Source organism: Trichophyton benhamiae (assembly GCF_000151125.1).
Source record: "Trichophyton benhamiae CBS 112371 chromosome Unknown contix00201_1.exp, whole genome shotgun sequence".
NCBI classification, from domain to species: domain Eukaryota; kingdom Fungi; phylum Ascomycota; class Eurotiomycetes; order Onygenales; family Arthrodermataceae; genus Trichophyton; species Trichophyton benhamiae.
The window spans coordinates 192,604-214,021 of NW_003315098.1; the positions used below are offsets into that span (position 1 = coordinate 192,604).

At 47.9% G+C, this 21,418-nt stretch overlaps 8 protein-coding genes across 8 annotated transcripts; 3 read left to right on the forward strand and 5 right to left on the reverse strand.

The window, feature by feature from the left end:
* Window positions 1-583: 583 nt before the first annotated feature.
* ARB_00801 (uncharacterized protein) lies at window positions 584-1,786 on the forward strand (the record flags this gene model as incomplete). The annotated part of the gene is made up of 2 exons (XM_003012873.1): window positions 584-719; window positions 861-1,786. The coding sequence occupies 2 exons, from the start codon at window positions 584-586 to the stop codon at window positions 1,784-1,786; spliced, it is 1,062 nt and encodes a 353-aa protein (XP_003012919.1).
* A 255-nt stretch (window positions 1,787-2,041) lies between these two features.
* On the reverse strand, window positions 2,042-3,444 carry ARB_00802 (uncharacterized protein; the record flags this gene model as incomplete). Its single annotated transcript, XM_003012874.1, has 3 exons — window positions 2,042-2,632; window positions 2,699-3,146; window positions 3,323-3,444. 3 exons carry the CDS (start codon window positions 3,442-3,444, stop codon window positions 2,042-2,044), a joined length of 1,161 nt encoding a protein of 386 aa, XP_003012920.1.
* Window positions 3,445-8,205: 4,761 nt separating this feature from the next.
* On the reverse strand, window positions 8,206-9,931 carry ARB_00803 (uncharacterized protein; the record flags this gene model as incomplete). Its single annotated transcript, XM_003012875.1, has 2 exons — window positions 8,206-8,401; window positions 8,472-9,931. 2 exons carry the CDS (start codon window positions 9,929-9,931, stop codon window positions 8,206-8,208), a joined length of 1,656 nt encoding a protein of 551 aa, XP_003012921.1.
* Window positions 9,932-10,422: 491 nt separating this feature from the next.
* On the forward strand, window positions 10,423-12,083 carry ARB_00804 (uncharacterized protein; the record flags this gene model as incomplete). The annotated part of the gene is made up of 2 exons (XM_003012876.1): window positions 10,423-11,011; window positions 11,173-12,083. The coding sequence occupies 2 exons, from the start codon at window positions 10,423-10,425 to the stop codon at window positions 12,081-12,083; spliced, it is 1,500 nt and encodes a 499-aa protein (XP_003012922.1).
* A 583-nt stretch (window positions 12,084-12,666) lies between these two features.
* Window positions 12,667-13,359, reverse strand: ARB_00805 (uncharacterized protein; the record flags this gene model as incomplete). Its single annotated transcript, XM_003012877.1, has 1 exon — window positions 12,667-13,359. The coding sequence occupies one exon, from the start codon at window positions 13,357-13,359 to the stop codon at window positions 12,667-12,669; it is 693 nt and encodes a 230-aa protein (XP_003012923.1).
* A 1,187-nt stretch (window positions 13,360-14,546) lies between these two features.
* Window positions 14,547-14,990, forward strand: ARB_00806 (uncharacterized protein; the record flags this gene model as incomplete). Its single annotated transcript, XM_003012878.1, has 1 exon — window positions 14,547-14,990. The coding sequence occupies one exon, from the start codon at window positions 14,547-14,549 to the stop codon at window positions 14,988-14,990; it is 444 nt and encodes a 147-aa protein (XP_003012924.1).
* A 666-nt stretch (window positions 14,991-15,656) lies between these two features.
* Window positions 15,657-16,163, reverse strand: ARB_00807 (uncharacterized protein; the record flags this gene model as incomplete). The annotated part of the gene is made up of 1 exon (XM_003012879.1): window positions 15,657-16,163. The coding sequence occupies one exon, from the start codon at window positions 16,161-16,163 to the stop codon at window positions 15,657-15,659; it is 507 nt and encodes a 168-aa protein (XP_003012925.1).
* A 2,909-nt stretch (window positions 16,164-19,072) lies between these two features.
* ARB_00808 (uncharacterized protein) lies at window positions 19,073-21,167 on the reverse strand (the record flags this gene model as incomplete). Its single annotated transcript, XM_003012880.1, has 6 exons — window positions 19,073-19,317; window positions 19,392-20,029; window positions 20,082-20,683; window positions 20,743-20,910; window positions 20,976-21,043; window positions 21,113-21,167. The coding sequence occupies 6 exons, from the start codon at window positions 21,165-21,167 to the stop codon at window positions 19,073-19,075; spliced, it is 1,776 nt and encodes a 591-aa protein (XP_003012926.1).
* Between the last annotated feature and the right edge of the window lie 251 nt (window positions 21,168-21,418).

Genomic DNA, 21,418 nt, shown 5'->3' on the forward strand with positions numbered 1-21,418 from the left:
GACGGCGAGGGGCAGACGTGAAGTGCGTGAGGGAAGGTGTCGGGGTAAGTCACGCTTTGCCGGTAGTTATAGTGAAGTAGAATCTAAATGAGCTCCGGCGGATGTCGGCATCAATATCGATATTTCGGTTAAAACATGTTGCTTCCTGCTCGCTTTCTGTCTTTTTGGTTGTCAGTTTTTCCTCTTCGGGACGAAATAAACAAACACGCGATAAGATAAGCGCGGTAACGCTAGTCTACTTTCGGAGTGTACATCCGAGTGCCGCGGTGTTGCCCGATGTGGAAACACAGACTTCCCTCGCAGGTTTGTATCGAAGATGAACTTGAGCCTCAATTTAATTCCCCGGTTTTATTTACATTACATTAATATTTTGCCTAAGAAAACATTGGTATTTCGCTGTCTATGTGCTTCGCGAACTAATCACGCCATAACTGTTTCGTTACTTCTGACTAATCGGATCTAAACTACGGTTCTCCTCCGCCTTTTAACTCCCGAAGATGAGAGTGACCGCTCGGCTTTTCTCTCTCCCAATTGACAACCTCTTCTACCATTTAATAACATATTTATATATTACATAGTCATCATGTTTAGAAAGGGGGTCCGGACGTTCACCTCTACGGCCCTGAGGGCAGCCGAGACCGCCGCTCAGATGGAAGCCAGGAACACCTATGGTGTCGGGGTCTCCAAGGCGCAGGGTGTGGTGAAGGGCCTGACCGGAGGTAAGTGAATGGAATCGTGTACCTTTTTGGATTCTTTTTGCACCCAGGACTAATGAATATGGGTCTTAGCGATCGGGAATACCCCATTGATTCGCCTCAATCGCCTCTCCGAACAAACCGGCTGTAACGTCCTGGGAAAAGCCGAGTTCCAAAACCCCGGCGGAAGCGTCAAGGACAGGGCTGCATTGTTCGTGGTCAAGGACGCTGAAGAGCGTGGACTACTTAAACCAGGCGGGACTGTTGTTGAAGGAACGGCAGGAAATACCGGAATCGGTCTGGCCCATGTCTGTCGATCAAGGGGGTACAAGCTAGTCATCTACATGCCAAACACCCAGTCCCAAGGCAAAATCGACCTGTTAAGACTTCTGGGCGCAGAAGTCTACCCCGTACCTGCTGTCGCATTCGACAACCCAGAGAACTATAACCACCAGGCCCGAAGACACGCTGAATCTCTTGAAAACGCCGTTTGGACTAACCAGTTCGACAATATCGCTAACCGGAGAGCCCATATTGAAACCACCGGTCCTGAAATCTGGGCACAGACGGAGGGGAAAGTCGATGCTTTTACTTGCGCTACCGGTACCGGTGGTACTCTGGCGGGAGTTACCAGGTATTTGAAGACTGTTAGTGACGGCAAGGTGAAGTCCTTCCTCGCCGATCCCCCAGGAAGTGTGCTATACAGCTACATTACCAGTGGAGGCACTCTCATAGAGCGTACTGGTAGCAGTATCACGGAAGGCATCGGCCAGGGCCGTGTAACAGATAACTTGCAACCTGATATCGGTCTGGTTGACGGAGCACTCAACATCAGTGACGAGAAGAGTATTGAGATGGTGTACCGCTGTCTTGATGAAGAAGGCCTATACTTGGGTGCCAGCTCTGCTCTCAATGTGGTTGCTGCAAAGGAGGTTGCCGAGAAGCTCGGAAAGGGACACACTGTCGTCACTATGCTGTGTGATGGCGCTTATCGATATGCGGACCGATTGTTCTCTGATAAGTGGTTGAAGAGCAAGAATCTTCGAGGAGCTATACCCCGACATTTGGAAAAATATATAGTGCTGCCGTGATTTGATATATTACACAAGCATGATGATATATGTACTTGATAGCGGCGTTAAGCAATATAGATCATTATGTGCTATTGAATAAAAGGGGATTAATGGGCAGTCCCATGGTCCCGGATATGAGCTTGACATCAACATTAAACGGAGCTAAGTCATAAAAACCACCAACGCTACCTTTTGGAGAAACCACTCGTTAGAAAACAAAAGAGAGTTCGCTTGCTCAACAAGCACGAAGAAAGAAATTTAACGCCCACCATTTCAAACAATGTTGACATTCCAGGATGCACCGTAGCCGTTGTATGTTACGCCGCGAATATTCCATTGCGAGAACTCTGGTTGTGTGTTTCCTGCTGCATCAGTGGCGCGACTGTATATTGTTTTGTCTTCCCTCTTTTCAGTCTTGACCCTGGCTTTCCATAAAGCCCAGGTCCATTTTGATTGAGGCTTGTCGTCTTGTAGTTCGGCATCAACCCAGCTCTCTCCGCCATCCGTCGAGACCTCAACCCGAACTACCGGTCCTTGGCTACCAGTGGGAACAGCGTATCCTTTAACCTCGATACAGCCGTCGGAAGATAATTTGACGGTTTCTCCGTCATCTGGGCAGGCAACAACTGAGTTCACGGGCATTTCCTGGATTGACGGGACGGTACTCCAGTAATTCTCTGCGATTTCCCACGTGGTAGCCTCTGGAGGGAGGACTTTGTAATCATGCTGCTGGTAGAAATTGGGAGATTCATCTGCTTGTACCGTGATTCGATCGAGCCATTTCACCCATCTTGCCCCGGCAACTCCTGGTACGACTACTCGGACGGGGAAGCCATACTCGGGTAGCAGCGTCTCATCGTTCATCTAAAGAACAGTCAGGCAGTCAGTCAAAAGAGCCATCGGGGGTTGACGGTGGGAGGTTCCTCATACATCGAGGGCCAAAATAACTTCTTCGCTCATCTTCATGGCTCTCCACAACTCAATGCTCACACCGTAATAGTCGTCATCCTCACAGGGTGCTTGAAAGCAGGCGAAAGCGACATGCAATAAGCTGTTTTCCGGGTCCTTGTCCTTGAGTTGTGCTTTCATCAAAACGTCTCTGAGTCGCGGGCCCTTCCACTTGCAGTTCATGACAGCTCCATCGGTCCAGTCAACGCCGTGTACTTCTTTCAACTTCGTTCGCATAGTATGACGTCTATTTCCTGCGCATTGCATTGCGCAAATGACTTCATGTTGTTCAAAATCGTTCCGGAGTTGCGATACAGAGAGCGTGAACGGCTTGTCGACTTCGCCATCAACGGTGATGAAATGCCTTGTCCCGTCTAGCTGTGGAATGACACTGTGGTTTCGATGGTAGGCACCTGTCGTCGTTAGGAAGCTGTTGTGGATTTAGCTAGCGGTTAGCTGCCTGATCTCCGGAGAATAAAGTCGCCAATCATATACCCCTGTTGCATGGGGGAGGGGAATACGAGCGACAAGCACTGAGCAGGGGTTTTGCATGCTGTATCCTGCAAAACACCGCCAACAGAAGTATATCAAAACAATAGTGCATACCTCGACACAAGCTCTTTGACCGGCGGCTCTCGGTTTATGATCTCAGTCAGTCCTAGCGGTGAGGAATGTGAAGACTGGTTATCCGACAAGCAGTCAGCACGTAGCACAGGGATGACGGCCATCAGATGGTTGGCAGCGTACCTTATCCATGGCCAGATATGCCCTGATGCGTTTCACAATAAAGGCGAACGGTCCTCTGGAGAAGAGGTCCCTGATGAAGCTCAACAGGGACCTGAACGCTGTCCTCAAACCCGGTTGCAACATGATGGTCAGTCTCTTCACAGGTCACCGAGCTTGCTCGCACCTTTCTCACCACCGTTCACAAGCTCAGGGCGGATATGGGCTATCCATATATATTTTTCTTTAGTTACCTTGTGTGCTGCCGGATGATCAGACCGTGTAACTATCTAGACCAGCCAAGGGATTTTCCCGGTCTATAAGAGCTAGATATTACTAAATTTTCGACGGCCCTGCTTTCCACCCTCCTGGACTTGCAGACGCTGTTGGGTTTGCCCCCCTAGGGCATGGGCGCATGGATGATCAGCGGAACGGTGGAAAAGGGACAGAATGAGGCTATCTTAGCTAGATGCTGTCCGGGCTCGACTGCTCTTCTCCTTTTTTTGGTCTGGAAACTGAGCTGTTTGCGATCTCTGCTTGCACCCGTAATACTCCGTGATATCACTCTAGACTCCGCACTGGAATCTCGCAAGGTGAAGCGGAAGCTGCGGAGGCCCCAGAAGTGAGCGCAACCGAGCTCCATCGCAGAGTGGGAATCAAAATCCTCACGAATTGCACAGCGTTGCCTTAGCACACGGGGATCCTGTGTTTGTCTGCTTGGAGACTGGCGATGCGCCACTGGCTCGACGATGGCTATCTGAACTGGCCTAGTGTGACGTATGTTTGCGTCAACAGCGCCGCCAAGGGTCCAGAATAACATCAATACACCCCTGCCGGCCGATAGCGAACGGGATGGCTCGCTTTCTTTGTAGTTCTTTTTGCAAGCAAGTTGCCGAAAGAATGAGTGCATGGCCGGTTTGGCTGCTTGCCCTGATTTGTCCGGCGTCGCTTGCAAGGTTGAGATGCTGAAGTTTGGGTGTGGAAGTTGTCCGTGGACTGAATGTATATATATACTCATTATGTCTCGTATTAGTATAAAGTAGTTGTACAGCTGTAACACCATCTTTGGTTACATATATCTAGATCTTTTCTGCCTCTGCCAGTGTCGAGTCGACTGGTCCTTCGGTCTCGCTGCGTACGTATGAAGGGGACGAGAAGCTGTTGGGGATGAGTGTCCACCCCTAGCCAGTCCTTAATGAAATAGTATCAGAGTTCAGCCAGCCCGAGTTGACCGCGGATCGACCTGTCCATCGTTTTGTGTTTTTGTGAACCGGACGCCATGCGGAGCCTGGCTGAAGCTCGGCAAGAACATGATCCTCGGGAGCTGGGAGCAACCCAGAGCGTCGTCTCTCAAGCAACTTGGAGACCAAACACAGCAGCAGACTCCCATATGCATGCCAAGGGCCATGACCAAACCCGTCTATCCAAGGAACCTAGACCCCCATCCGTGCAAAATAAACGCCAAGTACTCCGTAATACGCCGGTAGTTGTATGTTGTGATAGTCCGCCAAATAGCACCCGCACAAACCTCTATAAATCGTACAGATTTTTCAATCAACATCAAGTGGTGGAAATGAGAAGGGAGTCTGTCCAAAAAAAGGGAGACTCGGCCGGGTCTTTTTAACCCCTTTTCTCAGGCAGTTCTTTTGTCGTCTGAGACATCAACGGCCTGAGAGAGTCGTCTCCCGTGTGAAGAAAAGGAGGTAACGCCAGATTAATCGGAGGGTTGTCGCATGTACGCGTCTATGGCCGCACTAAACGCCGCAAATCCAGCGCATCCCAGGAGAGCCGCCTGAGGACCTGCTTTGGCGCCGAGTATTCCACCAGTGATGCATCCGGCAGCAATACCGTTAGTAAGGTCGTTTTTAGCCCGGAGTCCTTCAATGCAGCATTCTGTTCCGCTGAAAAGCGCACCGACAACCATAAAGTTCTTCGCGCTGCTATACGATCGAGATCCCATGTCCTTGAAACCCCGTCTAAGTTGCTCGCGCACCGGTAGAGAGGAGATTTGTTGTCCTTGGGGGGTGAGAGGTGTGTCGTATGACATCTATCAAGGTGAAAAGTCTCAAGGTAAGCCATTGAACCGAGGATGTCGGGAAGAGAAAAAAAGGGGGGGATAGAAAACATACACTGCTCATGAACAAGCCGAAGGCACCTCCCAGTGCAAATCCCATTCCTCCCGCCATTACCGTTTTAACTGGACACGACTCCATTGCGCTGGTCATCTATCTCCCGAATAAACAGCATATCAGCATTTCCGTCCGAACTCATGCTCAAGGCCGTCACCATCAGGGTAACTCACCATCTTAACCATAGCCTGTTCCTGTTCGTTTAGTCCCGTCGTTGATGGAGGCAACCCCGCACTGGTGAAGCCGGGGGTTATCCCCGAACCGCTTGCGCCTGGCAAACTCATCGTGTATAGCTATATCTCGACCTTGGGGCTTGGGACTGGTGGGTTTCTATTGCCGGGCTCAGCTGTACTGCCAGTTGGAGTTGACTTTTCGGCCAAATCAAGAGTACCAGGAAGACAAACTATTACAGCAAAGCAAATTAACAAATAGGACAATATTCAGGAGTTGGATGAGAGCATTAAAGCATCAAAGAGCATCAACGGCTCTCACCTTCAGAGCTTGCAATATCAAATCTTTCGTAAAAAAAAAAAGTTATTTTCAACGGAAAAACAGCTCGGACGTCTGCTGACATAAGACCATTCAGTATACTATAACTTTGTCATGTGAACCAAATCTGATGACTAATGGAAATAATTTCCCTTTAGGCTAAGCGTCATTGAAATATAAGCTTAGTCACCAGAATACACAATATTACGAAATATACACAGAAGCAGCCAATAGAAAGTAGGGCTGGGATGTATATTTGTATATGTAATTTCAAGCCTTCTGCTTAGAAGACAGAAGAAAAATTGAACGCTTTGGAGGATGAAATTGGAGACACTACAAGACGGCCAAAATATCATCTTTTCTATGATGTGAATCCCTCCTCCCCTTGGGGTGAAGGCCTCTTGTTACATCCAACAAGTTACCCATTTTGCAGCTCCTAAGCCAGCGCGTTTGAAAAAGGTGTAAAGGCTTGTGATTAGCGGAGCCCCTGCCGGCTGGTTCGAAGAGAGCTGGGTAGTTCTCTACGTCTTAGCAGCACTCTGTCAATGTTCGGCTTAATCACAATCACAGGCATAACTCTAACCGAAGGGCTTTACGTGGCATAGCTAGATGGGAAAGATAGGTAGGTAGTATTTAGGCAATCGACTTTTGCAAGGTAACATCCATTCAACCTAGAGTTGAAACTCACTCCCCGAAGCCACACTAGTGATAATTATGCAGGATGAAGTTGTTCAATACTCCGTATCGTACTCTGTGTACATGGTGACCCTGTTCTTGCCACCTCCACTTCAACCCTGGCCTTGTTCAGGCCGCTCTGGCAGGATTTCCAATTTGCGTATATTGCATCCAGTGACTCTCCCTTATTACCCTGGGTAACCTTGGAATCTAAGCCTAGCTTTCTCGCGTTTATGATTGCACCCCGTAGCAATACCTCCTTGGTCTATACCCCAAATTGCATTAGCTATGCCCGAGACACGATAATATTAGGAATAACACCCCAGAGTTACCCTCTCTGCTCGAGATCCCCCTTGTTGTGAAGAGATAATTTGAGGCGTCTCCTTCCGCCTGGCTTTGGTTTCTTTTGACGTATTGGGGTTTCTCATGGTTACTGTCATTTTTACGGAACAGAGTCCCCTAACATACCCTCGTATGTTTTCTACTGTTACTAAAACCCTTTCGGGATCGACTAGGATATCTCTATCGGACTGGGTTCTTAGTATTATTACTTGCAGATGAGGTTGCTGTGTGCGGGTTTCTTTGGGGTTCCGCTCCTCCTTTTGCCGACTGTTTATACTGCTCCTATCAGTACGTGAAGTGACTGCCCGAAGTGACCACCTGCCTTCAATATTAACTGCAGGCAGTCACTCCACCCGCCATTCACTTTGCCGTATGTCCTGATGGGCCCCTGACACGGTTATCAGAAAGCCGAATACAGAATTAGTACCCTGGCTTGTCCCGAGTTTCCCAATCCTACCGTTTCACCTAACTGCCAGCTACTAACCTCATCATTGAATGCTCTGTCCCTCCTGTTCCTGTTCTCGACTCATTCTCCCTCGTTGTACAGACTTTGTGCTGAAGTGATAGTTACAGGATGTATAACGCTCTTTGTCGAATAGGCTGGCGTTTCAAGCAAAAAGTATAGTACCAGATGGGCGGTTAATTAATCGCAATTGCATTGGCCTAAGGGCCCATTATGTCAATCTGGTTTACTGCATATTTATTGAGTAGTAGAATCGTTAAGAATATTAATTTAAAAAAACCTCCAAATCAATAACAAGACTCAGAGAAGCAAGGTAATAATCGATATACAAGAGAATAGAGAGAAGCAAAAGGACTCAAAACCCGGCCAATTGGTTTAAGAACGAAGAAATCAGAGTAGGTAAAAGGAACAGTTTGTCAATACGATCAAGATAAACGCCAACATATCAGGTCCATAAATTCGTGTATAAATTTCCAGACATGGCAGGCTTCTCCTGTTGATGCGCAAGAAACAGAGAATGCGTCCCCATATTCGATCTTTTTTATATATAATGATTCAATCATGGTCGTCATGTCGTGGAGTTTTTCTTTTGGTGGTAAGAAAGTTGTAGATGAAAAAGTGATATCAAGATTGTGTATGTGTGTGTGTGTGGTGGGAGAGATATATATCTAGTCGTCTTTGGATCCTTTCTTTACACTGTCTGAATGAGACGGTGAGAGGCTTCGTTCCCACTCAGCCATCAAGGTAGAGGCTGTGCGTGTCAGATTGGAAGGGGTCGATTTGGTTATGGCAGGCCACGGGATACCACCTGGATGCTCGGGGTTGCTGAAGGTCTCAACATCCAGATCTTTGTAGTCCATCACGCTAATTCACAAGCAAGCGTTAGCTGCGGGTGGATAGAAGGATGGGGGGAGGGCGCTGTATGTATGCTGACCTTGCACTGGTCCGTGGGCTGCTAGCATTTGTCGAGGGCGACTGGTCTCTTTTGGATGGGAATGTCGAGCTGCTCGAGGATGGGGTGTGTGTCTTGGGCTGGGGGCTATCCCAGATATCCCAGTTGTCGTCGATGTCTAGCAAACTAGCCTGATTGCTCGGATTATTATTTGACTTGTTGCGATTCCGATTGGTAGCCTTGTTTGACTGTGTCTTATTTGGAGCGGTGACGCCAAATTCCTCCCAGAAGTCGGTTTCTGAAGCCGCTGCACGTTTATTTTGCTTGGCGGCGGTAGTGGGCTTTATAGATGCAGATCTGCCAGTTCTCGAAGGGGCTGCTGCTGAATGTGGTTTGGAGTTTACTGTCCCCGCACCCGACCTGTTGATAAGATGGTCCTGGCGCTGATAAGCCTGCGATGTACGAGATTGGGTTGCATTGATACCCTCCTCTCCTACTGTAGCCTGGCGGATATCTTCCAGAAACGTCCACAGTCCGTCCTTGAAATCCGTAGCCATCTGCTTTCCTGTTCGCATGAGTGCCTCTGTGGTTGGGTCTTGTGGTATTGGCGGGAGAGACCTTCGCCATAATCCTTTATCCTGTACTGATTTCTGTTTCGCGGGGGACAAGATGAGCGGCTTACTGCCGTTTGATTCTCTATCGACGGAAGGGAGAGTCGCAGATCTGGGATAGCCAGAAGGTCGTGCGCATTTTGAATCGGCTGATTGAGGGGAGAACGGAGAGCAGTTGTCATCGTCTCTTGCGGAGAGAAGAGACAGAGTCCGAGTATGCCGGGACCCTTCGAACACCGTTCTTGCTCTGGACAGCTGGCCTGGAGCCGGTGAATGCGGTGAATGCGGTGAGTGCGATATTGACTGTCTCAAGCTGTGTCGTCTGTCCAATTCTCGGCTACGTCTCTTCAACCCGGGTGCGTCACTGTCGACCGGCGACTGAGTAGCTCCCGTCCCTGTAAGCGAACTTCCTTCCGCCGGTATCTGCTGCCTCAACGGCTTCATTGCTTCGGCCCGATAGATGGCCTGGTTGATCTTCCGGCCCTTTTCATTCTGCTCCCACCGTTTCTTCAGGGTGGCGAGCTCCAGCTCGGCCCTGTGCAGCTCCTCCTTGAGCTCCAGCACCTTGCGTTCCTGAGCAGCGAGAGCCGTGAGGAACCCGTATCCTTCATCTGGCGGCTCGGTCAACGCCGAAACCGAGGGCGAAGTTCGATGGGAGGCCGGCATGGTAGGTGATGATTCTGAGTGCGGGTGTTTCACCGGGGGCGAGTCTTTCGCTGAGCGAGGTCCCTGTTGTACCAGCTCAGGCGGGATATTGATGGGGAAATTGAGCGTGAGCCTCTTTGCATGTCGAGCAGCGCCATTTGGCCTGGGAGGAAGCGATGCTCGCTGTCGCTGCCGCGGGCTGTCGAAGCATGGCTGCGAGGACTGTGAGAGTTCTGGCTCTTCCATGGTTCCACGGTGGGCACACTGGAGTAGCGTTTAGTAGGAGTCGGTGTTGAGATGCCAGCCAGCAGCGGAAGCCATCGCCCTTCAACGCTGTCCCGTCTCGTCCCCCTTTTTCGTTCTTTTCGTTCTCTTCCCGCAGCCGTTGTCTGTCCGGCCGTCCTTGCTGGCGTCTCGACTGGATGTCCTGATGTCTCGCTCGGTGGAGTTGGCAGCAAAAAAAAAAAAAAGAACTTCAGGGGGAGATTACGACGTGCATTTAGAGTCTGCACGTGACTAAGTACCTCGCCGCCTGTTTTGCGCCTGGAGATACTTCGCTCCGTGTTTACTTCCCTTAGCTGGGGAGCCGGCCTATAGATTGCCTGCCAGGAGTTGTTTGTTTGCTCTACGGACTGGCGTCGACGTTGGCGGGAGCTCCCCGTTAGAAGGGCGAAAGGGCGCGCGGGAGGAGGAGAAAACCTGCAGCCTCTTGCTCGTCGGTCCTCTGCCAGACAACCATGGCGTACTCAGGCCCGGACGAACCTGCGAGCGGCTATCTCGACGACTCGACCAGCCAGATCGAACTGCTTCTCGGTAGCGAGGATGACGGCAGAGCATTCGCTCGCTTAAAGGAACACGGGAGACGGCGAGCCTGGACTGTCCAGCGCTGCTACCGCTGCCTAGAGAACCTTCTTCGCGACCTGATACTCCACCAGCGACGGCGGTTTCGCTGCAGGGCTTCCTCGCCAGCTCACACACTCTGGCTGCTGCTCAAGATTCTCATCTTCTTGGTAGGCGGATTCGTCCTCGTCTCTGTGGTGCAGGCCATATTTCACCCTTCTTACCAGCAGCCCCCTGAACACTACGCACAGCTGCAGAGGAGGATCCTCGCTTCGTCAGAGCCCGGACGTGCAAATCAGAGGAACGAAAAGATATTCATCGCTGCAAATATCATCAGGGAAGACTTGATACGCGGGGCCTGGGGTGCGTCGCTGCTGGAACTCGTCGAGTTGCTGGGGGAGGACAATGTGTTTGTCAGTGTATACGAGAATGACAGCGGGAAGGCAACTAGCGAGGCGCTTATAGAGCTCCAGGATAAACTTCCATGTTCGTGTTCTCCTCCTTGGATTTCTCGCGACTCTCGAATAAGAGAATTAACCTTAAAAACCATCAAGGTAACTCGTCGGTTGTTGCCGGAGACCATCTTCGCCTGTCTGACCTGCCCACGACCACGGCGCCGGGCGGCAAGCAACGTATCAAACGGATAGCGTACCTGGCAGAAGTCCGAAATCGAGCGCTTAGGCCTCTAGATGCGACCTACACCCCTACCTCAGCCGAGTCGGAGAAAGGCTTCCGTCACGCTACGGAGAAATTCGACCGCGTGCTGTTCCTGAACGATGTATATTTTTCCGCTACAGATGCCGTGCAGCTATTATTCTCGACAAACGCCGAAAAGACTGGCCATGCGGACTACCGCGCCGCCTGTGCAATCGACTTTACCGCCAATGTAATGTTTTATGACACATTTGTCGTAAGGGACAATGAGGGTTACGGCATGGGCCTTATGTTCTTTCCGTGGTTCCCAGTGGTAGGAAAGAGTGAAAGCCGGCAGGATGTCCTTGCTGAGAAAGACGCAGTTCGTGTCCGAAGTTGCTGGGGAGGGATGGCCTCCTTCGACGCCCAGGTCTTTCAGAAATCGTCTGGAAACCATTCAGAGCTCGCACTCACCTTTCGCCACGAGCCAGAGCCATTTTGGGAGGCAGCTGAATGTTGCCTTATCTTCGCAGACATGGAGTCTACCTCTCTCGAATCTAACGGTGCTGGAGTCTACGTCAATCCTTACATCCGGGTTGCATATACGGAGAACACCTGGGCATGGCTGGGGTTCTTCCGCAGATATGAACGAATATTTGCCAACCTCCAATGGATTGTGAGTAAAATTGGCTACCCTGAATATAATCCTCGCCGACTACACAATCCTGGTCAAATGGTCAAGGAGAAAGTATGGGTTCAGGGCGACGACGAGAATCAACTCGGCTCGTTTCAAATGCTGGAGCGAAAGGCAGCAGTGGGGGGTTTCTGCGGCCAAAGGCGAATGTTTGTCATGAAAGATGACATCAATGACGCCAACAAGAAAGGAGAAAAAAACTGGGAGAAGATACCCGTTCCGTCTTATTAGAGTGGAATATAAAATTAACTGCATTCATAATTTATAAATACTAATCACTCAAGGCGGTAAGGCAAATTATTTGCCTAACCCTTTACATAGCCACGGCTTCCTAATAGTAAATAATGAAAAACATGTTTACTCTTTCTCCTCGGGTACTTTAGTTGGTGCAGTGACTATGAACGGTGAGCCTACCACTAGTATATTTCACTAACTGTATACTAATAATTCATCTATAAGCAGGAAGTTATTCTCCTTTACTGCCAATCTTAGATATTGAGCCAGTAATCTAGAATTGGGGCATGATTTTCCTTCGAACTGGAAGGGGTCTTGGTTGCATATAAAGACCCCCGTGTCTTCTAGAACTGCACTTTGTGCTGGGGCTCATTTAGGAAATGTTCTACGGCGAATCATATCGAATTGTCAGAGATTATGCGTCCATTCATATTTTCGAATATCAACAATGGGTACATTTCATATTGAAATTGATGTTCAATGACACAGTCCCAAAGTGGATAGTAATATCGCATTCCCTCTTCGCGACATTATGACTGCCCCCGTATACCATGCATGAGAACCTCCTTGCCATAATTATCTAGCAATCGTCCGGGTTAACATATTCCTCGGCAATCTTGAAGCGTTGGGCCCTGCTGCGTTTATATGGCTGTAAACTAACGACCATATTCCGGTTGGGAGCGGTCGTGTTTCTCTCGGCAGTCCAAGCAAGTTTTTCGCCAGTTTCGGACTCTAGGGCAACGACATAGGATCCTTCTCTGTCAACCTCAATTCGGAATAAGGATGGCTTTGAGGCAGCTTGTGCGATTGCTCGAGGCCGGTATTCGGGATATCGGAAGTATACTTGTCCGCGCCTGGCACGGATACTGTAATAGGTCCAGTCGTTGATCTCAGGAGCCACTTCATAACGGGTCCAATAACGACAGGGACTGCCTGGACCAAACTCGATGCCGTTTGTGGTACCGTTGAGTGTGACGTTGAGTCCACTGGATATGCTTGTGAAGACGGTATAATAGTTAGAGGCGTCAACGCCTGCCACGAGGCCGCAGACGGCTGTAACGAAGGGTACAATTTTCATGTTGTAGCTGAGATTTTTAATAAGTGATTTCTGGAGAGAGAAAAAGGAAATTTGCAGGGCGAATGGTCTGAAATTTTGGTAGAGCCGATGTTGGGAAGATTCAGTGTGCCTTCTTATGAAAGGATGATGCAACATTAGGCCAACTATTCTACGCAGGGTATTCTTGTCAGGTTCGTGATTCAGAAGAACCACCATGCCGCGTTTATCCAGAGTAGAAGCTCGTATCTCCTGCTGTCAGCATTTAGGATGAGCGGGTATCGGGTATCTCAGCAATCTCGTGTTTGCTTTCACCAGCTGACATTGGCAATGTACAAGGCAAACGGGGATACCTCCATTCTGGGAGTAATCTATTTCGGTTCATATGGCTATCTAATGGCTAGTGATGGGTTATTCATGCATGTCAGATTAATGTCAGAACCTGCTACCTTGCTAAATGATCGGTCCACAGTAATGTGGGAGGAATTCCACGCTTTCATCCGAGGTGTGGGACCTGCTCTCGACTGTGATGATCCGGGGAAGTTGCCGAAGCCATGTAAGTAAGCCCGTACTATCAGCTAGGGCCCAACCTAATTCTTCGGCCGAAGTGATTTGCAGCTCGGAAAATATACCATGCAATAAACATGCACAACTATAACATGGAATTCTTTGTTTAGCAAGCCATTATTATTTTTACATTTTTATATTTTTGTAACCCAACGTTGGTACATTATTACGTGTCCGGCCCTAACAGTCCAAATCATACTAGGAAGCAATTCAGATAGCATGGGTTGCCTTGCTATTGAAGACATTGCAACAGTGTCATCAAATACCCTAGCCATCACTGCAGTAAGATTTTAGTCTTGTTTTGATCCTGTGAAATGATTGAAGCCACGAATACCCATATCAACGGTGTAACTGATCTTTTACACATGCAGCCTATATTTTATACCGAGTACTTGGAGTAACTAGCCGTTGTTACCCTGGCGGATAATGCTGGTGCTCATGCTCAGGTTTGGTCAGCATCGTCTCATAGTTATTGCTGGGCACAGGGCTCCACAAATTATAAGCACAGTCACGCTTCTCAGTCTCGGAAGCATCGAAAGGGCTTGTGTCGGCAAAGAGGATATAGAGACCATTCCCTCCTTTAACTTCTCTTTCTCCTCGTTGATATCACTGCCTCTCTTTCTTGTGAAGTATACGCTATTGCTCTATCCATTTTACAAGTCCCCTTGATTTACCCATACTTCTTCTCTGTGCTCGCTATAATGCGACTCCTTTCTGTACTTTCGTTGTGTCTGTCCGTATCTGGAGGAAGTGCCCAACTTTATGTTGACTCGAGATCCTCGGCTTCAAACACGACTTCCCTTCAGAACGATGGATATAATCTACGGTATGAATACAGAATGGTTCCTCTGAATGCGGACTTCACCGTTCTCGACGACTTTAACCACGATATCCTCTCCATCGGTACCAATTCAAACGGGGAGGTTGTTGAAGTCAAACCCAACGACGGTCGTAGTCAATGGCATATGACGCGACTGGCGAGCTACACGCATGTTGTACGCGACAAATACAGCAACAAATATATACACTTTCCGACTCTGAAGGATGGTGCTGTCGCCACTCTTAGCTCTGACGCCGCCACGTTATTCGAAGCCGTGATAGGCCCAAACGTTATCTACAATCTCAATGCAACCGATGCCAACCCTAGAGACGCTCCTTTGTTTTGGACGGTGGAACCACTCAGTGCAACGGACCAACGCCCTGTTCTGAAGCTACGTAAGCCGGCATTTGGAAGAGCTCGTCAGGATTTTCTCATGAAGAAGACCCCACAACAAGGCTCTTAAGTACAAAACATATAGTACTCAATACACGCAACTTTCGCTGGACGTGTGGGAGCATGAGTCATTATACCTACCGGGTTGCATAGCCTTGCGCTTGTCTTAGCTCCTTGATCAATCTTTCGATAGTTAACAGGCCTTTTCTTTTAATATCCATGTCCAACAAACCTGCCCCTATCATGTATTTTCGATGCAATGGCTCCTTTAAGAGTAATATTATATTTCCTCTTCCAGGTCCCTCGCCAAGACTTGTTCCACTCTTTTGCCCCTTTTGAGGCTGGAATAAGGTGATGACTAATGAAATTACCCACAAAAATAGAACATGGCCCTTGCTCCTTCCGATATCCCGGCAAAGCTTAACCTTATGTTTACCACCTGCCATGCACAAAGTCGACATGGCTCCCTGGTTGTAGATACAGGGAACAGGGAACATCACGTAATTACATTGAGTTTTTTCTCTACATGAACAAAGGTTCTTTTGGGCCAGCAGTTTATGGCTAAATTCTAATGTTCTCATGGGATTTCTTTCTATAATCCATCAATCTTGGAGGTACAATTGAGTTATAGAGGGCATCCCACCCACTGCTCGTTGCCTGAGTGCAACCCCACCTCCAACCACCGCTGCTCTTAGGCCGTGGCGTTTGATTCTTCACATTGTTGCTCGGCTTCTATTTAATTGCTCTTCTTTGGAGGTTTGATGAAGGTGAAATTCTGTCGCTTTCCGTCTGTGTTTTCTCGGAGTTTGATCACATAGCGGTTTGGTTGTTCAGTACTGTGACGTTCCACAGTGAAAAACAGTCCTGGTCCTTCGTGGCGTATGTAGAACTTATATTGGGCATTGTCATATACTGTTGGATCAATGACAGTCGCCGCTGTTTCGCTTACAGTGGCAAGTGAGCCAAGTTTTGGATCGGGGATATGAATGTATCTGTTGCTGTTGCTCTCGCGGATTATGTAGTTGAAGTCAAAAATTTGCTCAAAATGCCATCGCGTGGTGGAGTTTGGTTGAACTTCAAGTAATCCATCACCGCCAACACCAAGGCCGAGAATATGACCATTGAATTCGTCATAAACAGTGAATGAAGTGTTCAAAGGTTGTTCGATGTAGTAGGTAACGTTAATTGCCGTGGCGGGCCTGCAGGCAAGGAGGAGGAATAAAACGGTAGAAATCAAAATCATCGTGAAATAGAGAACTGAATTTCAATCCAAATTTTATAGATTGCCCCTAGAAACAGTACTGTGATGCTCGATGGGAAAGGTACGACGGGACATATGATGTTGGCAACGAGAGGAGGGTGTCAGGTCTATAATGGAGGAGATTTCTAAGTTATCTGCTCACTCAAAAAGTATTATAAAGCGGATAAGTCGGACCTTAGCTATGCCATCCCTTAGGTAACCGTCTCGACATTATCCGGTGTATGATCCCCACTGTGCTGTAAGATGTCAGATATGTCAAAAGTATATCATCTTATTGCAATTGCGGCATAACGAATATCAGTTCCTGCCACCTGGCTCGGATAGAAGAGGGAATATCATCGCAATGTACATCTTGAGAAATGCCAGACTAAAATCTTACTTGCAGCACCATCGGGTCAAGTAGTAAGAAGGGCCATGCAACACTTCCTAAATTATGCAAGTTCTTACTTTCAGCTTGTTTAAACTCTAAGTTATATCACTACCAAGCAAAACAGTACGATAAGACAAAACACACACGGAACCTGTATATAATTTGCAAGTTGAATGTAATCATACTTACCTATTTTGGATGTAGGTCGAGGGCGATGACTCTGGAAAGAATGTCTCATATCTGTATTAAATCCTTGTAAGCAGGGGCAAAGTAAGAAACTCAAATCTCTTCCACAGTCGTATATGCACTAGATTAGTTGTCCATGACAGCCGGTTAGAGAAACTCACACGAGGCTAGTTGAGGAGGGTATAGATATATACGGGAATCCGGATAGAGCCACAGTTTGTCTTGTCGTACATATACAACTTGGCTATAAATGCACATTGTTCTCACTTATCGGCATACTTCAGCAATAGTTACTTGTACATTATTCCAAATCAACAATCTCACACCAGCAAAAATGCAATTCTTATCATTAGCTATTGCTACTCTCTGTGCATTCGCAGCTAGTGTGTCGGCGCAGTCCCCGAAGCTGTACACTCTCATTACCAGCAAGCAATATGGATTGAATCTCACACACAATTCCGACACCGGTGCCGTCGAATTTGAGAGAGGCAGCTTCTATAGGCATTGGACTGATCATCCAGTAACTCAAGGAGCCCATAACTGGCACTGTTTCCGAGCAAGGCAAAAATACGAACTGGATATCATTTACTGGGTCCGCTTCCAAAATTATGTAGCTGGACAATCTGCAACAGCACCCCGAACTTATGGCTACCCCCCTTCGCTATTCGAAGTTGAAACCGACGGAGATGTCAGCTATCTAATCTCTCTTGAGACTCCAAATACGGGGGAAAGATTAGCCTGGACAATCGAACGGAAGAATGCGACGGGGAATGCCGAATTAAAATTACAACCCTATAAGAGGTCGCCTAGCCAGCAATTCATCATAACTCAAGAGCCAGGAGATGATGAGTTTCCACCCAGGATACAATAGTGGTGAGGTATGCACTGTTCATGGCGAGGGTATTACAAGTACATTGGACCAATGTTCCGGAATTTTGTGCAAGATGTTCCAAAATTATATACCCTGAGGTTGATTGGAGTGCTTTCCTGCTCGACATCAACTGTGATTTGCTTAGGTCGTTTCCATTGTGTGTATCTAGCTACTAGCTGTCATGTCATTTAATTAAATCTCATCCGGATACAATGAAGGGAACAAGCAAACTTGGGCTCAGGAATGTTTGTCAAACAGACAGGCAAGATGAAGGAATGCCGACCAGTTCGAAACTTGTTTCGTAAGCGTGTCTTTATGAAGGCACGAGTATGCGTCTGTCACTCCGTGGTTGCTTTCTGCAGCTTATTGTCCCTCCTGGCTGATCACACAGGCTGGGTTAGTACGATGCCACTCAGCCGCCTGATAGATTGAGGCGAGTCGGAGAACTGTAGCTGTAGGGATATTATGCTTTTATTTTTATTTTATTTTATTTTTTTTTCTTTTAGCTCCGAGTCGGTGGCGAACGCAGTACAGCTAGGAGATTAGGCGAGCTAGGAAGCCTTTCGAATCGGTGGAGCCAGGTGTATACATTAGTTAGGATTTAGGTTGGTTACCATGACGACCGAGATGGTAGTGTTTCATCCTTTTCGGGCCTTCGGCTATGAGGTCATAAGTAATGCATATAGTTGATACGATGGCGCGCTAGCGAGCGTTGGGCAGAAAAGCTTAGCGGAGGAGATAATAATCTCGTCGTTGGCCCAAAGCAGTTCTCTATTTGGTTGTTGATGCCCAAGGTGATGGTGTTTTTTGTCGAATGTATTTTTTGGTCAGCCAACTAACTAGTCTGCCCTGCCCCATATATACTGCACATAGATTATATTTATACAAAGACCTTCAAGCTAGACAATCTCAGGGAGCCCAACAACTGACACTGTTTCTGAGCGACGCAACAATATGGTACAAGATTCTGACGGATCAGAGAGACATCAAGTCTCAAAAACAATAGACAGCGAAAAGGGACTGGGAAGTTAGAACAGTAAACGATCGAAGACCTAAAGATCTTCCAGGGCAATTAGTACCTAGGAAGCAGTGCAGAGAGTAGACCAGAAAATAAGTCCAGAAAAGAGGGGAAGGGCCAAAAGGCTACCGAAACTCTAACGAGGGAAGTAGATAGCAGAAAGGAGCGACGGATTCCAGTTCCGGCAGAAGGCCTTGAAGCGCACTTATGAACAGTATGAACGATGCTTCCAATAATCAATAGCGAGGGAAAGAAGAACAAAACTCCAAAGGTAGCCGCCGGTATATGACTCGAACAAGTCTCAACAGATCACAAGCAATGCAACACGAACATGATCCAAACGGTAAACACAAAAGATCGGGTAATGTACAGTTTATGTACACAAATGCTGGAGGTAGGTAGCCTGTGCCCTAAAGCAAAGGCTAGTGTCGCAAGGTATTATAGTATTATACTGCAGGCCATCTGTTTCGGAGGCCGTCAGTCCAGCGGGTATATAGAACATCAGCAAGCTGTTTAGTGTGCTCCATTCCAATCGGGTGTTGCCCAGCCATGGTGGTTCCAGAATTCCAGTTCTGTTCTGATTGAACCTGAGCGGATTGTCTTCGCCTGTGGCTTTTTAGATGTGGGTTATTCTGAGCAAGGACCAGTTTTGGCTTTTGTGGCGTTTCTGGAGCTGGCTTCGGAAGTATGGCTGATAGTTTTGGATCACTAAAAGTAGTTAGCAAGGGTTTTGTGTATTTACCGGTTACAAGGGGGGCTACTTACGCTTGAAGTTTCTCAAAAGAGGACTTAACAATGTGATATAGTCCTTCGGGTCAATCATCTCGAGATCACTGAAAGCTTCTGCCAGTCGCGATATTGCCTCTCGCTTTTCTTGGTCGCTAGTATTTGCCAACACTTCCTGGCAGGTAAGCCCAATGCCAGAATTATACATCCTCCGGCCTAAGATTGCTTCTTTGGTGTTGGGCTCGGTGAATAGCGTTTTAGGCATAGAGTTCTCATTCATTCCTGGAACATATCCGGAATTGCCATCAAGGGAGTTTTGCCTATCGGAGACTCGACGGAATTGTCTCACAGTTGAAGGTGAATTCCCAAACGTCATATCCAAACCGAGAGGCTGCTTGACGCTACTTGATCGGCGTCTAGTGGAGCGCTTTGACGGTGTTCTAGATACCGTACCACGGGTGCGACGAACGGTTGAGTTTGCGACAGGCTTAGGACCAGAAAATTCGCTTTCCAAGGTTAGATTGTACATGGATTCTGATGGCTCATAAGCATCTTCTGGGTTGGAAACTGAAGGCTGATTCCTTATATGCTGGCTCTTTGACGGGGCAGGGGTACCGGGCTTTATCGTGTCGAACACCCAAGCGTCATCATCGGTATTCTTATTTGTAATTGTATCCCTACACTGGTGTTAGCAACTCGAATATAATAGCCAAGGGTGTGGTTCCATACATTGGTTCCGCGTAGTATTTTATATTAGCCGCAAGGCCTTTTGTAGCTTCCCATTCTTGTCGTCGTTGTATGAGTTCTTGGAGAGCCTCGGTCTTGCCAGCGCTACGGATAAACTTATGTTTGAGGAGTTCCTTCGCGGTAGGACGCTTATCAGGATCTTTCTCCAGGCACTGAGCAATAAAATCTTTGAGTTGCCAGCTGTAGGCTGCACCTTCTAGCCGTGGAGCTGACGCCTTTGGTATCAGAAACAACACCTTCATCGGATGCGTACTGGCGTGTGGTGGCTCGCCATTTATCATTTCCATTGTTGTAATACCAAGTGACCAGATATCGGCCTTGAAATCGTATCCAGCTTGCTGAATAACTTCTGGTGCCATCCAAAATGGGGTTCCGACGAAGGTGTTGCGTTGCGATTTGATGTTGGTAAGTTGGGCAGCAACGCCAAAGTCTGCCAGCTTTACCTTCCCGGTATGTGACAGAAGAACATTCGCCGCCTTTATGTCGCGATGGATTTTGCCCTCCTGATGGAGGTAATCTAATCCGAGAAGTAGTTCACGGCAAATGATCGCGATGTGTGCCTCGTTAAACACGCCTGGTTTGAGCTGCAACTGCGTTAGGACCACATAACTTCCGTAATGCATAAGAATAAACATATCCTCACCAGATCGAGACAAGAGCCTCCTCCCAAATATTCCATCACAATCCATAACTTGTATCCTCGGAGGAAACTGGTCTTGTACTGCGTGACATAAGGACTGGCGCAGGTCGACAGAACTGTAATCTCTTGTTGAATTTCTTGTATATCATCGTCGCTGGACTCGAGATCAATCTAGACCGTGTAAACACCAGTAAGTTATGGCCTTGTCAATTCAGTAATTCCAGTTCATAACATACGTGTTTGATGGCGACAATTTCGCCCGTAGCTCTGTCAATTGCTTTGTAAACAGTTCCAAAGCTCCCACCTAGTAGTAGTCAACGTCATTAGCAGGATTCGAGACGTGATCAGTGGTAACCTGTGCAAATATGCATACTTCCAAGCTCCTCCAGCATCTGGTACTTCGCTGCCATCCCACTTTCGTCCGCCATTGCTGTGAGATGCGAGCCCTCTCCGCCCCCTTTTTATTGTCTTTGTCTCAAAGAATAGAGGAAAGCACGGCGCGCAAACCCTCAGGATAGGGAACGCCGTTGTAGAGCGAGTGATGTCGACGTCTCTGTCCCTCGAGAGCTGCAGCTCGACGAGTCCTGGATTAAGATGATGAAATAAAATACTAATTTTTCTGCATATCTTCCTCAAGGTCGTCAACATGTTGTTGTCTATGGCAACAGCCGCAACTTTA